Source organism: Pteronotus mesoamericanus, unplaced genomic scaffold, assembly GCF_021234165.1.
Source record: "Pteronotus mesoamericanus isolate MK-2021 breed Mesoamerican mustached bat unplaced genomic scaffold, CSHL_Meso_final contig_1, whole genome shotgun sequence".
Taxonomy (NCBI): Eukaryota; Metazoa; Chordata; class Mammalia; order Chiroptera; family Mormoopidae; genus Pteronotus; species Pteronotus mesoamericanus.
The window spans coordinates 4,039,442-4,061,472 of record NW_026554998.1 but is presented as its reverse complement, the minus strand read 5'-3'; the positions used below and the strand labels follow the sequence as shown (position 1 = coordinate 4,061,472).

Here is a 22,031-nt window from a genome sequence, read left to right as displayed (position 1 = left end):
TGTGCCCCCCCAGCGCCGCCTGCCCGGTGACGTGGGGGCAGGAGCAGCGCAGTCCCCAGGGGCACTGCGAGCATTCCGCTCCCAGGGAGCCCAGCGATTTTCTACCCACTCCATTTCCAAAAAAGCTACATTGGTTTAAAATGTCACTGGGCTGCAGTCCGGTCCCCTCCCTGAGCGCGCTGCGGGCCGGCTGGCGCGGCAGGGCCTCCGAGGGGACGCCGCCAGCCCGCCCGCGCCGGCAGCAGGGCCGGGCAGCGCTGAGGACAGCGGCGTGGGCTCAACCCAGCGATGAATCCTTCCTAATGACACGCGTGCCGAAGCATTTCAGGGAAGGTACAGATGTTTGCAATTTGCTTTAAAGTGCGTCAAAAAATTTAAAAAGGACGGGTGGGTAGGAGTGGGGTGGATGAGCACGTCACTAAGCAGCCATAGCGAAACGTCTGGGGCAGGATCGTGTGGTGGTGAACGGCTATTCATGTGAAACCCTCTCAACTTGCCATTGTTTGAGACCGCTCACCAGGCGCTGGGGACCATCCGGTGGGCTCCACCCCCACCCCGGCACCCGGCTGGGCGTGCCGCGGGCTGTGCACACCTCCCCGCTGGGTGGGGCCGTCCTGCTGGGTCTGGCTGCCTGATGGACAAATGCCTGCCGGGTCCAGGGCCATGTGTGCCTGGGCCTCGGGAGTCCGCACCTCAGGTGCTCCGGGGGCCTGTGGCCCTGGCAGTCCCAGAGGGTGGGCCAGAAGAACCGCAGATGTGGAAACCACCAGGTGCCCCTGTCACGTGGGCAGGATGGCGGCGCAGGCTTTAAGGCGACAGCAGCAGGGACCACGGCCCCCAGGCCTGCGGACGACCCGGCCGGGAGGTCACCTGTGCTCTCCTCGGAGGCCGCGGGGCACGGTTTCTGCTCTGCGCCCGGGGAGCGATGGAGGTCGGGCCTCGGCTGGCGGGGCAGAGCCGCCGCCATGCCCTGTGCCCCCCCCTTCCCCGGGAGGCTCCGTCAGAACACAAGGCTGAGTGCCCGCCCGGGGGCCACGGCGTAGCCATTTTTGTGGGAACCAGGCCTGTGGCGGGGCGGGGGGGCGGTGTGACCAGGGAGTCACCCTCCAAGTCCTTTGGCCAAGACACCTGGACCAAGAAAGTGAGACCGCGGGGAAAGGCTGGGCGGGCGGGGGCTGCGGGCCTGGGGCACAGGGACAGCCTCCCGCTCTGTGGCGGGGCCTCGCTCAGCGGTGGAGGCACCTCCCCGGCAAGAGCCCCCACCCGGCCTGCAGCCCGGGGCACTCGGGCTGCGTCATTGGGAAGCAGGTGCAAATCCCGCCCTGCCTCTTAGAAGGGGGTGTCAGAGTCCTGTGTTGCCTGCCGGGGGCCTGCCTCCCGATCTCCAAAGGGGGCCCACGCGCTGTCTTCCTGACTGCTAGCGGGAGGTCCCGCCCCCTCCAGCCACGTGCGACCCGGTCGAAGCCACTCCCGAGGGTGTGGTGGCAGCAGAGGCCCTGGGGGGGCTGCACAGGTCACGCCCCACAGGAGGAGGTCACCCCCCCGCCGGCCTGTCTGGGCGCTGTGCGAGCAGGCCCGGCTCTGGGCCCGATTGGGCCCGACTGGAGCGGCTGCCTCCCCACCCAGCTGGGAACTAATTACAAGAAGTTCTAACTAGTGAGCGCCCTCTCCAAGCATATGTTCCCAATTATGTCAAACCGCAGCTGATTTTAATCACTCTTCCTTGAAGCGGCCCAACTTGAAGACTCCTCCAGGGGGAGAGGAGGGGAGGGGAGAGGAGAGGGGGACAGGGGAGGGGAGAGGGGGACAGGGGAAGGGAGAGGGGGAAGGGGAAGGGAGAGGGGAAGGGAGAGGGAGGGGAGGGAGGGAGGGAGGGAGGGGAGGGAGGGAGGGGGGGGAGGGGAGGGAGGGGAGGGGAGGGAGGGAGGGGAGGGAGGGGAGGGAGGGAGGGGAGGGAGGGGAGGGGGAGGGGAGGGAGGGAGGGGGAGGGAGGGGGAGGGAGGGAGGAGGGCTCGGCGGGCGCTGAGCCCACTGGAGCACGGCGGCCAACAGGTGCACGCCAGGGAGCAGAACGCTGTGGCCCTCCACCCCTCTCCACTCCGGCTCAGCAGCTACGCCGCAGCCACGGCCGAGCTGCCATTCGGAGGCCAGCACAGAGGAGCCGGGGGCCCACCCCGCCAGGGAGAGCGGTGGCCAGGCCGCCTGGAGGGCGTCCTGTGCTGTCCTGCTGCTTCCAAGGCCCAGGGGCAGAGGGGAGGCGGATGAGGCCTCTGTCCTCACAGCAGGAAAGGCAGGAGCGGCAGCAGACGGACATTCGCATTTATGGGACAGCTACCGTGCGCTGGGTATGGCAGGCAGACGCGGCCCATCTCCCCCACAGCCCCGTGCGGGCCGATCATTGTCCCCAGTTTTATAAAGGACACACAAGGGGCTCTGAGGACAAAGCCCTGGCGTGCCTGAGGCCACCCAGCCAAGGGGCTGTGCCACGTCGGTGGCCTCGGTGCCAGACCCCCGCGAAGCCCCACCTCCACGAGCCCCTCGCCTGCGCCAGCTCCCTGAGCCCGACACGAGTTCTCCCCTGGCCTTTCTGCCTTGACCAGGGTAACTGGCCGCCCCCCGGGCCTCCGCCTCCGCTGCCGCCTCCGCCTCCACCCTGCCTGCTGTGCATGGCCGGGGCCGGTGGGCACCCCGTCCAGGAAAAAGAGCGACGTCAGCTGCACTCCCTGACGCCCAGCCGTGGGAGGCCTGGGAAGCCGTCAGCCGAGGTCTCAGGCTGCACTCAGCTAAAGAGCCAGGGAACATCAGCAGCGCCGTCTGACATGGCGCCCGCTGACGGGCAGCCAGCGGGCGGGCGGCCGGGGATTCACCTGCCAACAGCCCAGCTCTCCCAGCTGAGGACTTCGGCCCAATTAAACGGTGCGAGATGACAGGTCCTAGCAGCGAACACAGTCCGGCCGCGGCTCACTGCGCCTCGCTTTATCAGGCTTGTCACTTCTACCGTCTCCAGGAATTGGTAATAAAAACGAGATTTGATTTACCCCTAATGGGTGTCAAGATAAAATCAATGGCCTGTCCAAAATCTGGGTGATCGCAAACCTGCGGGCTTCCTGCCACGGAAAAATTTAGACAGCAGAATAAAAACAAAAAACAAGGTAAAATTAAACGTGTAAGCAAGTGGGGGAGGGGCTTGGCACAAGCCCCCGGCACACGGCCTGGCCTGCGGCAGGACCCCACGCGCACCGGGTAGGTCCCCGACTGCGGGCGCAGGGGGACAGCGGGGGGGGGGGGGGGGGGGGGGGGGCGGTGGCCACGCCCCGACTCACCAGCAGGGTGAGCCGCTCCAGCCGCGCCTCCAGCTGCTGCTTGTCCTCCTCCAGGCGACTCCTCTCCGCTTCCAGCTCCTCGATCTTCAACCTGCAGGCAGGGCAGACAGTGACAGGGCGCCCGTCGCAGCCCCGGGGCAGACCGGCCTCTGGGTGAAGAGGGGGCACGGCCACGCGACCAGGCCTTAGGTTCTGCTCCCACACACGCGCCTGAAACTAGGATGCCAACAGAGACCGCTTTTACACACTGTAAACACACCCAAGCAGAGGCCTGCAGCCTGCAGCCAAAGGCGTCTGCTCAGAGGGCGTGCCCCGACGGGGGAGGGGTCCTCGCTGGCCACCCCTCACTGCAGGTGGGCAGGCAGGAGCCACGTGAGGGGGGCCCCCCTGCCAGGGACCCTGGGAATGAGCGTCTAGCGGCACCGTGGAGCCCAGGAGAGCACCCCTGCGGTGTGGAGCAGGGCAGGCCCCAGGGTGCGGGGGCCCTTCCCTCGAGGCTCGGGGCCAGCACAGGCACCCCGAGAGTGTGGGGCGGGGCTGAGCCTTCCAGGACAGGCAAGGGGCTGGGGGGGGGGGGGGGGGGAAGCCTGCAGGCCCTTCTGAAAACGGCGCTTCCATTCTGAAGGCTCGTCAGCAAGTGTCCTCGAGGGCTAAATTCAAATAAGCATCCGCATGCAGCTGCAGACGTGTTACTCAAATGCTGTAATCTATCCTGGCTGTCAGAGAACAAACCCACATAAATAACTCTTGTTTGTGCATTTAAAACGGGGACTTTTTTCCTTGTCCTCCTTTTCAGGCAGACTGTTGTTACCTGGCAAGGGAGGGGGGAGAGAATGACTAAATGAGAGAGAGGGTGTGCGTGCGTGCGTGAGCGAGTGCCCGCGTGCACCGCGCACGCAGCCAGGCGGGCGTGGCCGTTACCTTGCCCACAGCATCGATGACGGACACGCCCCACACCCTGGAAAACCGAGAGGCCTGACCGCCGTGCGGAGCCTCCCAAAGGTGCTGGGACGGGGGCCGGTGGGGAGGCCACAGAGTGGCCCGGAGAGGACAGCGGGGGGGCTGGAGGCGCAGGCGGAAAAGGAGCCCCCAGCCCAGGACGCCACTGTCTGGGCACACCGCCCACTGGCCCCAGACTCACGCCCTGTCCTGCTGGCCCGCCTCGAGGCCCCGGCTACCCCCCCCCCCCCCACCCCCCGTTGGTGAGGTCTCTGCCGCCTCCGTCAGGAAGCCCGCTGTGCTCCCAGTGCAGACACTGCCGGCCGCCTCCCCGCACGAGAACACCCACCCCTCAGCAGAGACGGGAGCGGAGAGGGCGTGGCACACAGAGGCGGCGCCCAGCGCCGGCTGGGACCAGCACGGAGGCACCTCACAGAGGGCTGACGCGGCCTGCGCGCGCCCAGGAACCCCGCCCTGCCCCGTCCAGGGCGCGGGCACGGGTGCCAGGCCCACGGCGCACACGACGCTCGCGGCAGCCCCAGAGGTGCCCACCCCAGCCGAGACAGCGCAGACGTCCCCCAGCAAGGGGGCCGGGGGGCAGAGAACACGCACCCCCCATGCTGGTCCCCGCGGGGCACCCCCCCCCCCGGAACTTAGAGAGGAGCGCCGCCATCAGGTGGCCTAACAGGGTGCAGGCCCGCCCACAGCGCGTCCTTCGGGAGCCGCCGGGCCCCTTCCCCTGGGCAGGCTCCCTCGGCCCTGTGCTCCCGGCAGGCCCGGCACCGACACGTGCTCTTCGTTTTAGTTTGTCTGACAACGTCCTGATGTCCCTTCAGGCCTGAAGGGTATGTTCACCGCTGACAGTTCTGTCCTCTCAGAACTTGAAAAATGCTGTGTGCTTCCTTCCGGCGTCCGCGGTTCCAGATGAGAAATTTGCTGTCACTCAAACTGGTGTTCCCCGCAGATAAAGCGGTGTTTCTCCTAGTTCCTTCCAGCGTTTCTTCCTTTGTCTCTAACTTTCAGAAGATTAATTAGCAGGTGTCACAGCGTGAACCTCTTCGATTCTCTACAATGTGGGGTTCGCTCAGCTTCTGAAATCGGTAGGTTTATACCTGTCTCAGAATCTGGGAAATTTCCAGTCAAGACGTCTTCAGGGAATTTCTCAGCCCCAATTTCCCTCCCGCCCGGGACCCCCTCAGCTGACCGCCCTGTGTGCTGCCGCCGGCCAGGAGCCCGAGGCTCTGCGCCGCGCTCACGCCAGGCCGCTTCCCACTCGGACGAGCTGCTCTCCGCTGGTCTGTCTCTGAGCTCACGACCCTTCCCGCCCGCCTGCTGCGCACATGGGCCAGGGAGTTCTTCTCCGGCTTGTTGCATTGTCTAGGTCTACAATTTGTGTTTGGTCCTTTTGAGAAGTATTTCCCGCCATCTTTTTGTTGAGATTTACCACATTTCCCTTGCTTCCCTTGTGGACCGAGGGTTCACAGCTGTTTGTGAAGCAGTTTTATGACACCCGCTCTAACGCTCAACCGCCTGACGCCTCTTCTCCTTCAGTGATGACTGCCCGGCTCGGGGCACGAGGAGATTTCTGTCGTGCCTTGGACACTCTGAGCCTTATGCTGCAAGGTCCGCATCCCACGGGCCCTTCCGGCAGGCGGCCACCTGTTCTCAGGGAGCTGTGCCCTGGGCCTGCAGATGAGGCGCCAGCCGGGCTTGCCACAGGCCCCACTGACCAGGGACGGGAAGCAGAGGGCGCCTCACTGCTCCTGGGCGGGGCTGCTGCTGGGCCTCTCGCCCGCCTTGCTTTGGCCCTTTGGTGCCACCGAGTTGGGGGAGGCAGGGAACTCAGACCTGCGTCCGTGCCACAGAGCAAGGCAGGTCCTGCCGGCTCTCTGGGCCTCGCCACGCCTGCTCGGGGGCCTGGGGTGGGCAGTGGGCCCCACTGACCCAGCGGACACCCATGAGGGCTGGGGGCAGGGCAGGGCAAGGGGGGACCCTGGGCGCCACCAGGAAGGCTTCCCCTCTGGTGGGCAGGACAGGCCTTCCCTTCCTTGGACCTGCGCGCGCGCCGCCACGGGGCCAGGTCGCAGCTTCCGTCGCCCTCACTCAGGTCTGTGGGCGGCGGCACCGAGGAAACGGGGACGCCCATCACCTCGCCCCTTCCAGCTCGGGGTCCCCGCAGAGGCCACCTTCTCCCCCCCCCCGCCAGGGTCCGTGCACACCGCTGGGCCAGGTCAGAGTCTGGGGTCCTGCGGGGAACGGGGCCAGCCCCTTGGGCCAGGACTCAAGGTGAAGACCTTTTGAAAACCAGCCCCTCCTCACACTGGAGGTTTCCCTTCGCGGGGGAGACAGCAGGTCTCTGGGCTGAGAGATCCCAGATAAAGGGCGAAGCTGCCCCAGGGAACAGGAAACCCCAGGACGCTTCGGAGGTGCTGCTGTGCCCCCAGGGCTGGCAGCATGCCCCCCGCCCCCCAGACACCAGCCTCCCTAGTGTCATGACCAGCCCCGAGGGAGACCGGTCGCCGACCTGAGGCCCCGTGAGGCGGCCCATCCACAGCACGGAGCCCACCCGGAGCTGCTCCAAGTCCCTCCTGGGCGCCACCGAAACATGAGCGGGCGCCTGGGACCCCCACATGCTGGAGGGGTCCAGGATGGAAGGCGGTGGTCTGAGCCTCCACGCCGACGGAAAACAGCCACGGGGAGGACATACTGCACGGAGAGGAGAGAACCTCAGAAAGTCCCATTATTCCATCCGAGAGACGGTGACGTGCTGCGCTCACCACCCAAACTGTCAGCAAACATTCTACATATAAGAGAATGTTCAAAGAACAATAACAAAGCAACAATCAATCTTAGGAAACAAATAAGACAGCAAAAGTCAAATAAGATTGATAAATGTGAGAAAATATTACAGAAAGTAGAAAAAATCAGATGGGAAAATGGGGTAAAATGTTTTTAAAACGGAGGACTAATTCAGGAAGTTCAACATCCAAATGATATTTTTAAAAAAAACAGAGAAAATGAAAGAGAAAAAATAATGAATGAATAACTCAAGAGCAACCTCGAGAACTGGAGAATGAGCTGCCACCGGAGCGGCCACCGGCCCGCAGGACAGTGCAGAAGCCGGGCTGCCCGCCGTGGGGCCGTGGGGCGCGCCGGGACCCTCGGGCGGGGAGGTCCCCAGGCCTCCGAGAACGGGCCGCCCGCCGGCCAGGGGCCTGGGCTGCACGGCTCTCTCGCGGGTCCGAGAGCCCCCCCCCCGCCTCACTGTGCGGTCAGCGCGAGCCCGCGGACCCCCCGTTGCTGGCGTGTCAGGGCTCCGCTCAGGGTGGTCCTGATGGAGCTGCCAGTGGGCGAGCGTAGGCAGGGACGACCGTCCCACCCCGCCTGAGACACTGGTGCCTGCAGGGAGCGCCCTCCGGACAGGGCCCTCAGGCCCAGAGCGCCCACGTCAGGTGGAACCCGGGGCTGAGGTCCAGGGCAGGCCCGGCAGCAGGCGTCTGGGACGTGGGGAGGGGTGCCGCGCTGAGGGCTGGGCTGGGGTGGGTAGGGGGTGCGCAGGCCCGCCTCCGCCCCCACCCCCAACCAGCAGAGCCCGCAGCCCAGTGAGTTGACCGCCCCAAGGCGCAGACTCACTGGACAGACGGCTGGAGTGTCTGACAAGGGTTTGTTCGATTAAAAAAAACCCATATTTTTAACAAAACAATAAGGGCCCAGCACCTTGCAGTCTGGAAAGAGCGTAGATGGCCCTCAATCCTGGGCAGGGGAGGGGAAGACAAGGCCCCTAACCCTGACACAGGGCTCCACATGGTGGGAGAGGCCGGGGCTGGGTGGGCGCTGGGGGCACCGACGGGGCACCTGGGGCCGGCTGGCTCGGCCCGTGGGCTCAGCACGGACAGGAGGGGGCTTGTCTGGGCTGCTCCTCGATGGTGGAGGCAGCGGAGTCCAGGTGGCCCTCTGCTGTCACCACTTAAACCTTCACGGCTGCCCCAGCATGCGTTGCGGAGGAGTGGCGTCCCACGTGTGTGCATGATCTCACATGTGCACACTGCTGTATTCGTGCACCGTGTGAGTTAGGCACGTCACACACACATGCGTATGTCCTGTGTGACACGCGCGAGTGACAAGGCGGGTCTGTGCCACCCCCTGCCCTCCGGGAGGACGGCCCCGGGCGCGCTCACCTGCCTCGGCGCCCACCACTCTGCTCGGAGACGGTGCAGGAAACGCACCCGGCGCCGCGCAGGAGGAGGCAGCGGAGGGCCAGAGACGAGAAAGACACCCCCAGGACGGTACAGAGCTATGGGGGGCGGGGCCTCCCCGAGAGCAGCTGGGGCTGGAAGGCTGGGCTGCCCAGGGGCAGCCTTCCTTAGGGCGTGTCTCGCTCCTTCCCGCAGCCCCACCCTCAGGATGAGAAGGGCCTGCCTCTGCTGCCCCACCCCTTGGGGTCTCTCAGGAAGGCGGGGCGCCCAGCCCTGGATCGCCCCAAGGGCGCGGGGCCCGCAGTCCCGGACGGTCGCCCTGCGGGCCCAGGAACCACCTGCCTTTCCCGGGGGGCCCAGGGCGGGCGGTCCAGGCCAGCGAGCGTCGGGCCAGCAGGGAGGAGCGGGCGCCGGCGGCTTTGCGGATGAGGCGGACCCGGAAAGCCGCAGTGGGGCAGGGCTGCGCCCTGGCCGAGGAGGAGAGGCCACCTGCACACGCTACCGGGCCCACGGTCCTGGCGCTGTGCCGGCGTCTCCAGAGCCCACCCGACTGGCAAGTCCCTCCAGCAGCCTGTCCTCCGCCTGCTGCCAAGGCTGAAGGGACCCTACGTGGGCAGTGGGCGTGTGCAGTCAGGCCCTGCTCCCGCCCCCCAAGGGCAGCCGGAAAGGGGGACGACGTGCGGCTTCTCCCGGCAAAGCCTGTCGCAAACGCTGACCCCCTTTCTGTGCCTCAGCCACTGGCCCTCCGCTCCGCAGCAAAAGCCCGTTCGTGGGATAAGCGGCTTGGATCTCCTTGTAAAGATGTTGATAAAATCTCTGTCTTGGAGTTTACAAAATAAGCAAAAGTGACTAAATCCAAAGTGTGCCAGCCCACACAAATCGGACACACAGGTGGCCACGCTCACGGCCCTGCAGATGAGCCCGTGTCTGACAGCAGAGCACTGGGGGCGGCACCGGGACTGGGCCGTCCCGACTGCGGCTGGGGAGGGACGCTGGAAACCACACCCACCACGCAGGCCTGGGGGGAATGCAGGTGAGCAGCCCCCCAGCCTCCCTCCCCGCAGCACCTAACAGCTGCGGCTCCAGAGGCGAGGAACCAGCATTGAGTGCCTCACAGGGCACGCACGATCCGTCAGGATTTGGTACCAGCGATGCCCGCCCCGCCCCGGCCCCTCACGACGCCCCTGGGGGAAGCCTGCCTGCATCCCAGCCCGGGCCCTGCTGGGAGAGCCCACGCTGTGGCCCCAGCTGCCCTCCCCATGACCTGCCCCGGCCTCTGACGCCCTCCTGCCCACACCGACAGCAAGAGCAGCCTCCACCGCCCGCCTGCAGCTGCTCCCAGAAGCCTGGGCACAGCGCACGCCGCGCATCCCTGCGAGGACACCAGCTCTCCCGGCGTCTCTTCCGCCCGCTCCCACCCTGGGCAGCGGCTGCCTTTCGGCTCCAGACGCCGCCCTGACGCCCTGCCCTGACGCGGGGGGCCGTCCCAGGGCTCCCGGCCTCTGCGGTCAGGCCTTGCCCGCGCCCCGCTGCCCTTTCCCCACTCGGGCCCTCACACGCCACCCCTGCCCCCGCGCAGAGGCCGCAGACGCCCGGCCACACGCCCCACGGGCTCAGGGAAGGTTTGCTTAAGAAAGAGAACCCGACGGAACAGTGAGCTGTGGGGAGGGACTGCAGCCGAGCTGCTCCCCCTGGCAAGGCTGCGTGCTGGGGACCGGGGACCTGCTGGGGGCCGGGGAGCTGCTGGGGGCCGGGGAGCTGCTGGGGGCCGGGCACTGGGCACCGTTCGCGGCAGCGCCGATGCGGGGGAGCGCGCCTCCTCGGAACCCGCCCTGAACGGCGCACAGGCCCCAGTGGCCCCCAGGGACAGCACGCACAGCCCCGCAGGAGGCCCCGCGGACGCCAAGAGGCCTGGCTGCCGATGCTGGGACGCTGAGATGGGGCCCAAACCGCTGGGGGTGAGTCCTGCGCGGACAGGACGCCGCGGGGGTAGGCGGGGTGGGAGAAGAAAGCGCCCCCAGGAGGTGGTGAAGGGGGAGGGGCTGGCGGGGCAGGCGCACCTGAGCTCGCTGGCCTCCTCCCGGGACAGCAGGGCGCTCTGCTCGGCGGGGCCTGCCTGGGACCGCAGCACCTTCAGCTCCATCTCCAGCTGCGGGGAAACAGCACAGGTCAGCCCGCGGCACTGAGGGCCCCCACGGCGGGCCCCGGGAACCCTCCCTGGCCAGCCCCAGAAATCCAGAGGTGGCACCCTGCTCGTGGGGGAGGTGCTGAAGCCGCCACGCGTCCCGTCGCTGAGCTGGGTGACACTGACACCTCCTCTTTCTCAGCGCTGTCCCCGGGACACAGACGCAGCCGCCTGGGGTGGAGTCTGAGACAGGGCACCACAGGGAAAGAACGGTTTCAAATCTCCTGTGCTCCGGTCAACTCTAACAGTCACGGTGTTTTATTTGCTACATCAAATCCCACCGCAGAACGACAGGCTACATGCAGGCTGCCAGAGGGGACGCCCACCGGAGCTGACGCCGACACGCCTCGGGGGCCGCTGTGGAGGCCTGGGGGACACCGATGGCTTCAGGGAGAGCAGGGGTGGCGCCCACCTGGTGCGCCCGGGCGGGCGCACAGCAGCGGAGTCTGCATCAGGGCCTTCCCAGGACAGAGCCCCCGGTCTGGTGGGGCCAGGACGGCGCCCGGCCATCCTGCGCTTCCTCCTCGACATGCAGACCCGGAGCTGCCCATGCGACGGCCCATGGCCTGTGCATGCAGGTGCCCATGGGCCCGCACGCAGGGCGGGAGGAGCCCTCGCGGGGGCATCACGTCCAGAAGCTCCCCCTTTCCCAGGCGCCAGGGCGCTGTCGCAGTGTGGACAGCGTCTGCATGCTGAGAGCTGGCCGGAATTTTCCGTGAAAATGACTCAGCTTGATTCGTGTTCCGATCCGCTGCTTTCGGTTGGAGGAGGGCAGGAGTGGTTACTTTGTGACAACTTTATAATAACCCGTCTGCTTAAAATCTCTCTTCTGGAACAGTGATAGGTTTTAATTTCCTGGAAAATCATTATAATTCATAATTCTTTTTACAGAATTCCCGTAGAATTCATCATTCTCTTTAGATGTATCATTTTTGTCTGCCTTTATTTTCCTTACCATCGAGGGGCCGCTTGCACACAGCCCAGCACCACCCTGGGCCCACACGCGCCACACCCGGGAGGCCCGCGCCCACCGCTCCGGGCAGAGCTCGCGGTGCCGGTGCCAGGCCCGCCCCACCCCTCCGCTGACGATGCCCAGGAATCGCGCTCACTGTTTACGGTGGGTGGCGTTCTATTAGTTTTTTTACTAGGACTGTGAATAATTCATGTTTTACTGGTTTTCTTTCACAGCACAGGCATTTAGATTTCTTTATTATTTCTACGATTTTCCACGTTCTTATTAACTTCTGTTTTGATCTTTACAATGTCCTACCTTTGCTTTACTTGGTTTGTTTTGTTTTCCTTTTCGGAGTTCCCGAGCTGGTTGTTTAACCTACACAGTCACGCTCTCCCGTTCGATAAATATTTGGATCTGGGGTTCGCCTCCTGAGCGCAGTTCGCGCTGCGTCCCGCGGGCTCTGCGGGCAAATGTTTCCATTACAACGATTGTCGAGGCTGCGAGGCACTTCTGAGCTGCACTTCTTCTTTGACCCAATAATTGTTTCAGACAGAGGTTTTTGTCCTTTTTTTTTTTTTTTAATTTCCAAGTGTTAGGAGCCGCTTCTTTTTGTTTTTTTCCCCTTAATTTCACATTTCATTACATCGTGATAAGAGAAGGCTGTCTGGTAGTTCTGCCTATATGAATTTACGAAGATTTTCTTTATTACCCGAAATGTAGTTCATTTTTGTGAATGTTTTCTATGAGCATTTTTTAAAAGTGTTCCTCAGTTCTGGGGTTAACTTTTTTTCCCACATTTTTAGGTATATATAAAACATCTATTTTTTTTTTTTAATTCACTGCCCACACGCTTTGTCATGGATTAAGCAGCAAAACAAATTCTCTTATTGCTAGTGTCCTTCATGACTCCCTGCTGAATCTCTCATTTTTGTTTCATGAACATCGTTGATATCTGAGTGGACAGATCTTCACTGGCGCGGGGTTACAGAAAACTGCCTGGCCTGGTTCTCTGCGAAGCTTCTGGGCTGGAGTGCGAATTCCGTGGCAGACCACGAGGCCTCTGCTTCCTGTGTGCAGCCGCCACCCGGCTTCTGCTGCCTGACTCTAGGGCGCTTCTTGATTTTTCTCTGTAATCCAATCAGAAAGCCTTTTCCTTTTAATGGGAGAGTTTGGCCCAAGTAGATCTTGATGTATGTTTGCATTTATTTCTGTTGTACTCTTTTGTTATGTTTTCTGTTTTGGAACTTTTATAATCATTTCACTCTGTGGTCTTTTTGTCTTGTTTGCCATCTTGTGTGAAGTTTTAAGAATACTTAGAAGTCTGTATTTTTGTGTTCTAGTGGTTTTTACAAAACTCTTAACTCTGTGTAATACCTATACTTCTGTTTTTGGCAGTGTCTATTAACTTCCTTCACTGAATACCTGACTAGTCAAATACATTATTGCTGGATCGTGGGGGGCTGTTGGGGGTGCCCTCAGCCCGGCGGCTCGGAGCCACCGTGAGCCAGCCTGCGTTGCTCTCAGCTGACACAGGGCGACGTGAAGACCAGCACGCATGGACCGCGCAGCCAGCAACCCCCTGGCTCACACTTTGCTGAGAAAAATTGGCATGAGTTGCTTTAAAAATAAAAAGACACCGGAGTAACCGGATCGCGTCTTCTGGGAGACCCTGCTATGCAGCCTAGAACCACGGAGCCCTGTCCCCGGGCCCACGGCGCAGGAAGCAACGTACCTCCCAGTGGAAGGACTGCAGCGCAGTGCGCAGGGCCCGGGTCGCGGCCCGGGACGGGGACCAGGACGGGGTGCTGGGCCCGCCGCTGCGCAGAGAGCCTCTCCTCAGTGTTGCTCTGAACGTCTCCCTGCTGCATTTCCAAACTGCCTCTCGGAAGGACAGCGCTCGCCCCGCACACTCCCAGTCTCCGAGGCGAACACGCAGGGTCGCACCCCTCCCCTGGGCCTGCCGCGTTGCAAGTGAGACACACAAGCACCAGCACCGCCTGCTCCGCTGAGCCAGGCGCCGAGGAAGCAGGGCAGGCTGTGCTGCCGCGCGGCTGCGGGGGCTCCATGGGCTCCGTGGGGCCCCAGGAACGCCGGACAAGCGCACCCACAGCTGCTCAGGGCCCTGGGTCAGCTGAGCTCATCCTCACAGCCCCACCCGAGGCCCCCACTGCTACTTCTGTGGGTGAGAGTGCTGCGGCCACGGGTGGCTACCCGGCCTCCCCAGACGAGTGCCTCCTCTGCTCTCTGCAGCAGTCCCGGCTCATGGCCACGCAGGTTCGTGCCTGCGCACACGCCAACCAGAGCCTCACCCTGGCCTGTGGCATGAATGCCACGCTGCCCGTTCCCGCTCCTGGTGGCCTCCCCAAAGGTGGGCCCCGCCAGCCGCCCATCCCACACCCCGGTCCCAGTGGGTGCTGGCAGAGCTGTGCCCACGGTCCAGGCTCACCCCTCTTGGCCCCGGCTGCACCCTGCCAGGGGGGCTGCTGAGTTGCCTATCACAGCCCACGCCCGGGTGCAGGCGGCCCAGGTGTTCAGGGACAGCAGGGCGCAACACGGAGGGTGGCCTGCGGGGGCCTGGCCAGGAGCCCGTCCGCCTCTCAGGGGCCGTCTCTGGGAGGCAGGAGGCACCTCAGCAGTGCCTGGTGCCAGCACGCCAGGGAGCCTTGGCAAAGGCGGCGAAGCCCGGGGTGCTGGTTACAGACACCCAGGAGCCGGACCCGTCTGGAGCGAGCCCAGGAACAGCGGGGTCACGCTGCCTGTGAGGACCCCCCGACGCAGGGGCTGAAAGCCTGTGGAGGGTGGGGCCGGCGGGCAGGCACCCCCTCCGCGGCCCCACGGCCAGGCCGCTCGCTGTGAACGCGCTATGCGGGGCGGGGCTGCGCGCTCCAGTCAGCCGCGGCCCTTGGGTCTGCAGGGGGCGGTGGGCCCTGCCCGCTGGGCAGTGCACTATCAGACCGCACAGCGCTGGGCGTCGGCTGGCCCGGGGCCGGCCCCGGCGCGTGCAGCCTCGGTCACGCGGCCGCCATCGCACCTGCACGCCGGGGGACGAGTGGCGGGAAGCGCTTGCCAGGCCCGCCTCGCCGACCTTCCGGGGCTGCCAGGAGGGGAAGCCAGCGGGACCCCTGGAGGAAATCCAGGGCCCAAGGAAGACGAGGCCTGACCGCACAGAGCTGTGCGGGCGCGGCGCCTCCGAGGTCAGACGCAGGTCTCTGCTCCCGCAGGGCCTACACTCTCAGAGAGCTTGTGCTGCTTGTGGCAAATGCCTGGTTTCTCCAACTGCCGCTGGCGACACCCAATCGGCGAGGCGCCCGCACAGCCGCGGCCAGGGTGGCCCTGCTCCTCATCCTGGTGGCAGGAAAGCAGAAGCACGAGTTGGGTTTATGCTTTTAATTAGCACGGGCGTGCCAATTAATAAAAGAAAGTCCAACTGTCTTGGTCTTGTCATCTGCAATTAGTTAAAGACGTTTAGATCTTTCTTTATTTTTCTCCCCTTCCCTAACAAGTGAACTCACCCGGGCAGAAATCAGCAGATTAGGGGCCACGGGCTGGGAGCAGGCATGGGAACGGCCGTGCCCGGCGGACCGGACAGAGCCACGGAGCCGGCCGTCAGCGGCCTGCCGAGCCCAGCTGTCCTAGGACGAGACGCCCAGGCACACGGGCGCAAGGCCGTCACCGGGATGGTCAGGCGGGCAGAGGGGTCAGGCCAGGGTTGACACCGGGCCTCCCGCCGTGCTCTGGGCCACGGCTGCCCCTTCCACCTCCTCCTCCAGCTCAGGGGTCGCAGCAGAGCGGAACCAGCCCCCAACCAGGTGGGGCGCGTTCCACCAGGACGCAGCTCCCTGGGAGCTGGCCCCAGGCCTGGCACTCGGACCTCGCCCCGGCACTGCCGGCCTGGCTGGGCCTCTACCTCTCAGGTCGGGAGGGGCCCCGAAGGCACTGCAGACAGACGAGGGAGCGTCTGCAGGGAGAACACAGGTGCCCCGAGCGAGTGCAGCCTGCACGCTGGGCGCTGCCACATCTCATCTTTCCTTTAAGTGGAAAAGAGAAAACAAGTGAAAGAAACAACACGAAACAGGCTCAAGATTAGACCATCAAAGGCTGAGATCAGAACCTGTCTGAGGGGACAGCTGCTTCCTGGATCCAGAACCAAGCCGGCAGGCACCAGGGCACGGCGCCCACGGTGTCCTGCTCGCCGGCAGCAGGGCCACCAGCGTTCACGGACAGGGCCAAGAGTAACCTGCGGAGGGCCGGGCGCGCTCCCTCCGCAGCCCTGAGTGGGGTGCCGGCACCGCCACTCTCCTGGACCGTCCCCCCGGACACGGCAGGTTATCACATCACCCACCCGCCTTCCCGCTGTCCTGGGCCCTGGGCGCAACCTCCTCGTGGGTGCGAGGGCTCGGGGCCCAGTTGCAGCGTCCCGCCTCGTCCGCAGGACCACGGATGAAACCCTGCCGCCGGACCACGGATGAAACCCTGCCGCCAGGCCACGGGCGACCCTGCCCCTCTCACAGCGGGGGACGCGGCGGTCTCCGTGGGTGGCTCTGCCCCCCGCCCTCTGCCCGCAGCCAGGCTGCTTGGCCTCACGCCCCTGGGCCCGGGCTCCCATACCCACCCGCTGGAGCTGAGCTCCGCCAGCCTCAGGCCCCTCCAGGGCGACCCCTCATGTGGGGCCAATGCCAGGCCCACCCAGCCCTGTCCTCCAGTGGGAGACGACAGTGGAGGCCACAGCAAGGCCACGGAAGGAGGGCCTCTGGCCCGCGACGCAGCCCCAGAGCCCGTCCCAACGCCAACGGCCCGGGTCCCCTAGCCAGACGTGCAGACCGCCCCCCTGTCCTCCCTGTCCTCAGAGGCAGGCTGAGGGACAGGCAGCATGGAGGGGCTCACAGCCTGCTCAGGACAAACACGCTCCCCAAGCCAGGTCCCTGCTGGGCTCTCAGGCGGAGGGCGGGGCGGGCGGGGCGGCCCACGCAGCAGAGCCCACAGGCACCAGGGGAGGGTGTCTGTCTCGGTGGCACACGCTGCTGCGGGCAGAGCCAGCCCGGGGCTGTGGGCTGGGGACCACCCGCTGACAGCACAGGCCCTGGGGACAGGTTGCGACCTTGAGCGGGAAGCGAGTCCCTACCCTGCCTCACGGCAGGGCAGCAAATCTGTCTCTGGGAGCCTGGGCTCAGCATCCACCGCCCAGGCCTTTGCAGGGACTGGCTGTGCCTGCAGATGCGTCATGATGGCCCAGCAGGTGAGGTGCCCCAAGCCCCGTGCCCCCCCACCCCGGGCCAAGACCCGCGGCTGTGCCTCCGGGACTCACCGTGTCTGCTCTCTGCTTCTGGCTCCCCAGCTCCTCCAGGGCCTGCGACAGCTGAGCCTGCAAGACAAGGCAGGGAGCGGGTTGGAGTTGGGGTGCCTCCCAGCTCTGCCACCCCCGGCCTGATGGAGGCAGGAACGCAGGGGCGGGCACCTGGGGGAGCGGAGGGAACTGAGGTGCAGCCTGGGGCACGATCCTCGCAAAACCCGTCCCCAACCCTCCAGGAGCTCCGGGCAGAGACCACGGGTGGCTCTGGAGGAAGGGGGCTGGCGTCCAGGAGAGCTCCCGCGGCCCTGCCCACTGCCCGCTATGCGGGATGCAGGGGTCCGGGCAGAGAGGGCGCCCTGTGCTCTGGCCCTGGTGAGCTGGCTGCCTTTTAAGACTCCGCAGCAGCCGCCTCGTGACAGGCAGCGCCCCAGAGAGGGGTACGCTGGCCTCAGGCCCGGCCTCGAAGCCATGAGCACGGCTGCATGGCTGAGGCAACCCACGCACAGAACCTTCCTCACAGCTCGCCAGGCCAGGACCTGCACACAGAAGGCAAGCGCTGGGGCCGTGCTTCCCCAGGCAGGGGACACTACGCACGGAGCCATTCATGGGGCCACCTCCGCAAGCGCTGCCAGGAGAGCCCCGCACCCCTACAGAGGGGCGGCGCCCGACACAGGCTGCACCGCCATGAAGAAGGGCCGACTCACAGGGGGTGCTGCTCCGGCCCAGGGACGCAGAGCCAGCCCACAGTCAGCCCGGTGGCCAGGGGCTCTGTTCTTTCCCTGGAGCAGCGGACGGCAGACACACAGAGGGCACAGGCACAGCCCTTGTCTCGGAGCCTCTGGGAGGCCTCAGCGCCCGGAGGTCACGTGAAGGGGGGTACGGGACGGTGGGCAGGTGCGGGGCTGGCAGGCGTGGCAACCTCCGCAGGCCCTGCTCACGTCCCCGAGCGCCGGCCGCACGGGCACTACAGGGAGAGGGCGAGAGCACCTCGCAGGGCCGGGCAGCCACGCCTGGGGGTCCGCCGGGCGGCGGGCGGGCCTGCACATCCTCTGAGCTGGGGTGGCGGCAGAGCAGGAGCGGAGAGGACCGGGGCTGTGCTTTGTCCCTGTGCGGGTCCTCTGGGACCCACACAGCGAGGGCGGCCAGACCCACGCTCAAGGCCAGGGCGGCGTCGAGCGCCTTGCTGCGGCCATGCTCAGCTCTCCCACTGGTCATGCTTTACCAAGGACGGAACGGAGGCCCAGGCACTGAGTCGCCGCCACACCCACCCAGCAGTCAGTGATGAGGAGGACGTGCCCCAGGCCTGCGGGACCCCTGCCACACTCCGAGCAGCCCAGGGGGGCCCAGGGCCCACCCTGGGCTGCCTTGGGACATCCCGCCCACGCCCTTCCCGCCTCCCCAGTCCCATCGCCGTGGAGACGGGCCGTAACCCGGAACCCACCGTGAGCGCCAGAACATGGGCAACGGCCACAAAGCAGGGAAAATAAACCATCTGACAGGAAATGGGCCACAGATACCAACGTTCCGGGACAAGGACACAGGTGGCGAGTGGCCGCATGAAACGTCAGCCATGAGGAGAACGCGAGGCCAGCGCCACTCGGCGAAGCTGTTCTGGGCCGTCCGGCCAGCAGGGATGGAGAGCCCTGGCGGTGGGCGAGCTGGGGAGCACGGGCCGTGGCCAGGCCCCTTCTGCACTGAGTTGGGAATGGAACCGGCAGGTCCCTTGGAAAATAGCTCGGGCTCCCCCTGAAGCTCAGCACCTGTGCCCCCTCTGACTCGGCAGTTCCACCCCCGGCACATGTTCAGCTTCGCCGCCATGGCACCGCCCGGAACCACCAGGCACCGACCAGAGAAAGGGAGCATGTGGTGCCGGCCTGGGGGCCCTACAGGCGGCTCTGCCGGGCCACGGCGGGGCAGCAGGGTGCGGAGGTGGCCGGCAGACAACGGCCCGCCTGTGCCCGGCAGGGACACTGGTGGACAAGATGCCTGTCTCTGGGTCTCGCCCAGTCCCAGCCGCCCACTTAGAGCGTGTGCCCCCCCCCGCCCCTGACCCAGGGCTTGAGACTGGGCAAGTGTGAAGGAGGCCAGTTGGCTCTAGAGTCCCTGGGAGCCAGGAGAGCTGGCAGATGCCAGGCTTGCAGAGGAGTCCGCCCGCACTTGGGATGGTGCGCTTGCGGGCACTCAGCTAAGAGCCCTGTGCTCGAGCAGCTCTTGTGAGAAATGCACCCCAGGGAGGGGGCCAGGCAGGGTGGGCCGGCGGCCAGAGCAGCAGGGCTTGGTCTCTCGGCCAGGACGGGGTGAGGCTGCTGTGCGGGGCCCCAGGCCCCGGGCCCGAGGCAGACGCTGACTGACTGCAGCGTCCCAGAGAGCTGGCCGGGGCACCCGTGGGCAGCAGCCACAGAGTTCAGCCACACAGAGAAGGCTTCCAGAGACTGAGGAGCATCTCATCCAAAGGCCTGGGGACAAAGACGCCCCATCCACAGGCACATGGGGCCGCGGGGCGGGCGCTGCTGCCTCCCCTGCTCGCAGTGTGACCGTGCACCGAGCTGCAACCAAGTGTCACGCTCCAGAACCCGGAAGGACAGGCCTGCTGCAGACGAGGAGACTCGCCGTCCTCGGACACCATCAGAAAACCTGCCGTCTGGCCCCGGGGGAGGCTCGACGGGACGCCACGCGACGTCCTTCTGCGTCTGAGACCCAAGAGCACAGGGCTGCAGGCTGGCGTGTGACAGGGCGGGCCCGCCGGCGAGGCCCAGCGGGCGGGGGGCGCGGACGCACGGCCAGGGGCTGGGGGGCAAGGGCAGGCGGCGGAGGGCGGGCTCGCGGGCGCCCCTGCGGACAGGGTCGAGGGGCGTGTGGTGCTGCGCCTCGGCCACCACGGTGGCCGTAACGTAATTCTCCAAGGAGCAGAAAACCCCGTGTTTTGAAACAGGGTGGCGGGGGGAACAGCAGGCGTGGGGTTGTGAAGGGTGTGCTGGAGCCAGTCAGCCAGAGACCAGCCCCCCAGCCGGCACCCCAGCAGTGCAACCGGGGCCACGGGGCCGGGAGGGGCCGGCAGCGGCCGGCAGCGCTCATCGCGGTGTAGACGGCCCCTCGCGGACGAGGAGAGAAACGATCAGTGGAACCCCAAGCTGGGGTTTTGAAAGGAGAAACAGAACTGACAAGCCCTTAGCTAGACTGGCTGAGGAAAAAGGAGAGAAGCCTCAAATAAACAAAATCCGAAATGAAAAAGGAGACATCACACTGGATACCACAGAAACACAAAGACACACAAGAGATGACTGACAATTACACACCAACAACTGGATAACCTCAACGAAACAGATAAACTCCTAGCAACATACAACCTATCCAGAATGAATCAGGAAGGAATAGGAAACACAAACTAGTGAGGAGAGTGAATCAGTAATTAAAAAAAAAAACCTCCCAATAAAGAAAGGCCCAGGACCAGATGGCTTCACTGGTGAATTCTACCAAATATTTACAAAAGAATGAATACCAATCCTTCTTAAACGCTTCCAAAAACTAAAAAGGAGGGAACACTTCCAAACTCATTTCATGAGGCTGCACTACCCTAATATCAAAGCCAGACGAGAATGCCCCAAGAATAGAAAAGTCCAGGCCAATGTCCCTGATAAACACAGATGCAAAAATTCTCAACAAAATAGTAGCAAACTGAATTCAACAATAAAGGGGTCAGGCACCGTAACCAAGCGGGATTTACCCCGGGGATGCAAGGATAGTTCAACACCCACAAATCCATCAATTTGATTCAGCACATTCACACACGAAGAATAAACATCGTATGATCATCCCAACAGATGCCAAAAAGGTATTTGACAAAATTCAACATCCCTTCATGATAAAAAATAACGAGGTACCAAATAAATACTCTTCAACATAATAAAGACCATCTATACCAAAATCCACAGCTAACATCACACTCAATGCTGTATACTGAAATCTTCCAGTTTTCTGACTTTAGAAAGTTTCTTTCTAAAAAATTTTAACGAGCTCTGTCTGACAAAGAATGCAGAGCCAAGACTCAGCCTACAAAAGACAGTGTGGGCAGAGAGTCACAGAGGCAGCAGAGTGAGCCAGCCGGCCGTGGGCTCAGGACACAGTGCCAGAGGCAGAAGGAGGGTCCTTGGGGCCCAGGGGAAGGAGAGAGAGAGGAAAGCACACCCACCCGCCAGGGCCGGGCTGGGTGAGCAGGGCTGGGAGGAGAGCGGGGAAGTAGCTGAAAGCTTTTCCTTTAGGATCAGGAACAAAATGAGGACAGCCGCTCCTACCACTGTTACTCAACATAAAGCTGGAAGTCCTGGCCAGAGCCATCAGGCAGGAGAAAGAAATAAAAGACATCCAAACAGGAAAGGAAAAAGTAAAATGATCAGTTTGCAGGTGACGTAATCTTATACACAGAAAAGACTTCACCAGAAAACTGCTGGAACTAGTACATGAATTCAGTGAAGGTGAAGGATATAAAGTCAACATCCAAAACAAGTTGCGTTTCTATACACTAACAATAAACTACCAGGGGAAAAAATAAGCTAATTCCATTTACAATAGCATCAAAAACAGCGAAACAGAAATTCATTTAGCCAAGGAGGCGAAGAGCTGCCTGCGCACGGGAAGCCGGCAGACACTGACGCCAGGGCCTGAGGGGGCACAAGTCTGTGGGAAGGCGTCCCACGCGCACAAGCTGGAAGGAGCAGCAACGCTCGAGTGTCCGTATCACCGCACGTGAACTGCAGGTTCAGTGTGATCCCATTAAAACTCCAATGGCAATTTTGATTGAATTAGAAAAAACAATCCTAAAATTCGTACAGAACCACAGAGGACCTCAAAGGGTCACAGTGATCTTCAGAAAGGAGAACAAACCTGGAGCCATCGCACATCTAACTGCAAACCATACTGCGAAGCTACAGTCATCGAAACAGCACGGCCCCAGCACAGGGACGGACGCACAGAACAGCGGAGCGCAGCGCAGCGCCCAGGACCCAGCCCTCACGCCCGCGCCGCCTCGCCCTCGACGGAGGGGCAAGGGTGCAGACGGGGCCGCACGGCCTCTGCAGCGTGCGGCGCTGGGAGCGGCCCCTGTCGTACACGCTACACAAAAATCGACTGAAATAGACTGAACACT

The 22,031-nt window shown here is 63.8% G+C and overlaps 1 protein-coding gene across 3 annotated transcripts in view; it reads right to left on the bottom strand.

Annotated features, from left to right (window-relative positions):
- Positions 1-22,031, bottom strand: part of MAD1L1 (mitotic arrest deficient 1 like 1) — a 186,015-nt gene that overhangs the window by 54,337 nt on the left and 109,647 nt on the right. For 2 of the 3 annotated variants that reach the window (XM_054565423.1, XM_054565573.1), the window contains 3 exons: positions 16,904-16,960; positions 10,519-10,607; positions 3,324-3,414 (listed from right to left, as the gene is read on the bottom strand). In XM_054565423.1, the coding sequence (XP_054421398.1) occupies positions 3,324-3,414; positions 10,519-10,607; positions 16,904-16,960 (237 nt within the window). The remainder of the gene's footprint in view (positions 1-3,323; positions 3,415-10,518; positions 10,608-16,903; positions 16,961-22,031) is intronic. The other variant, XM_054565497.1, reaches the window with a different exon arrangement.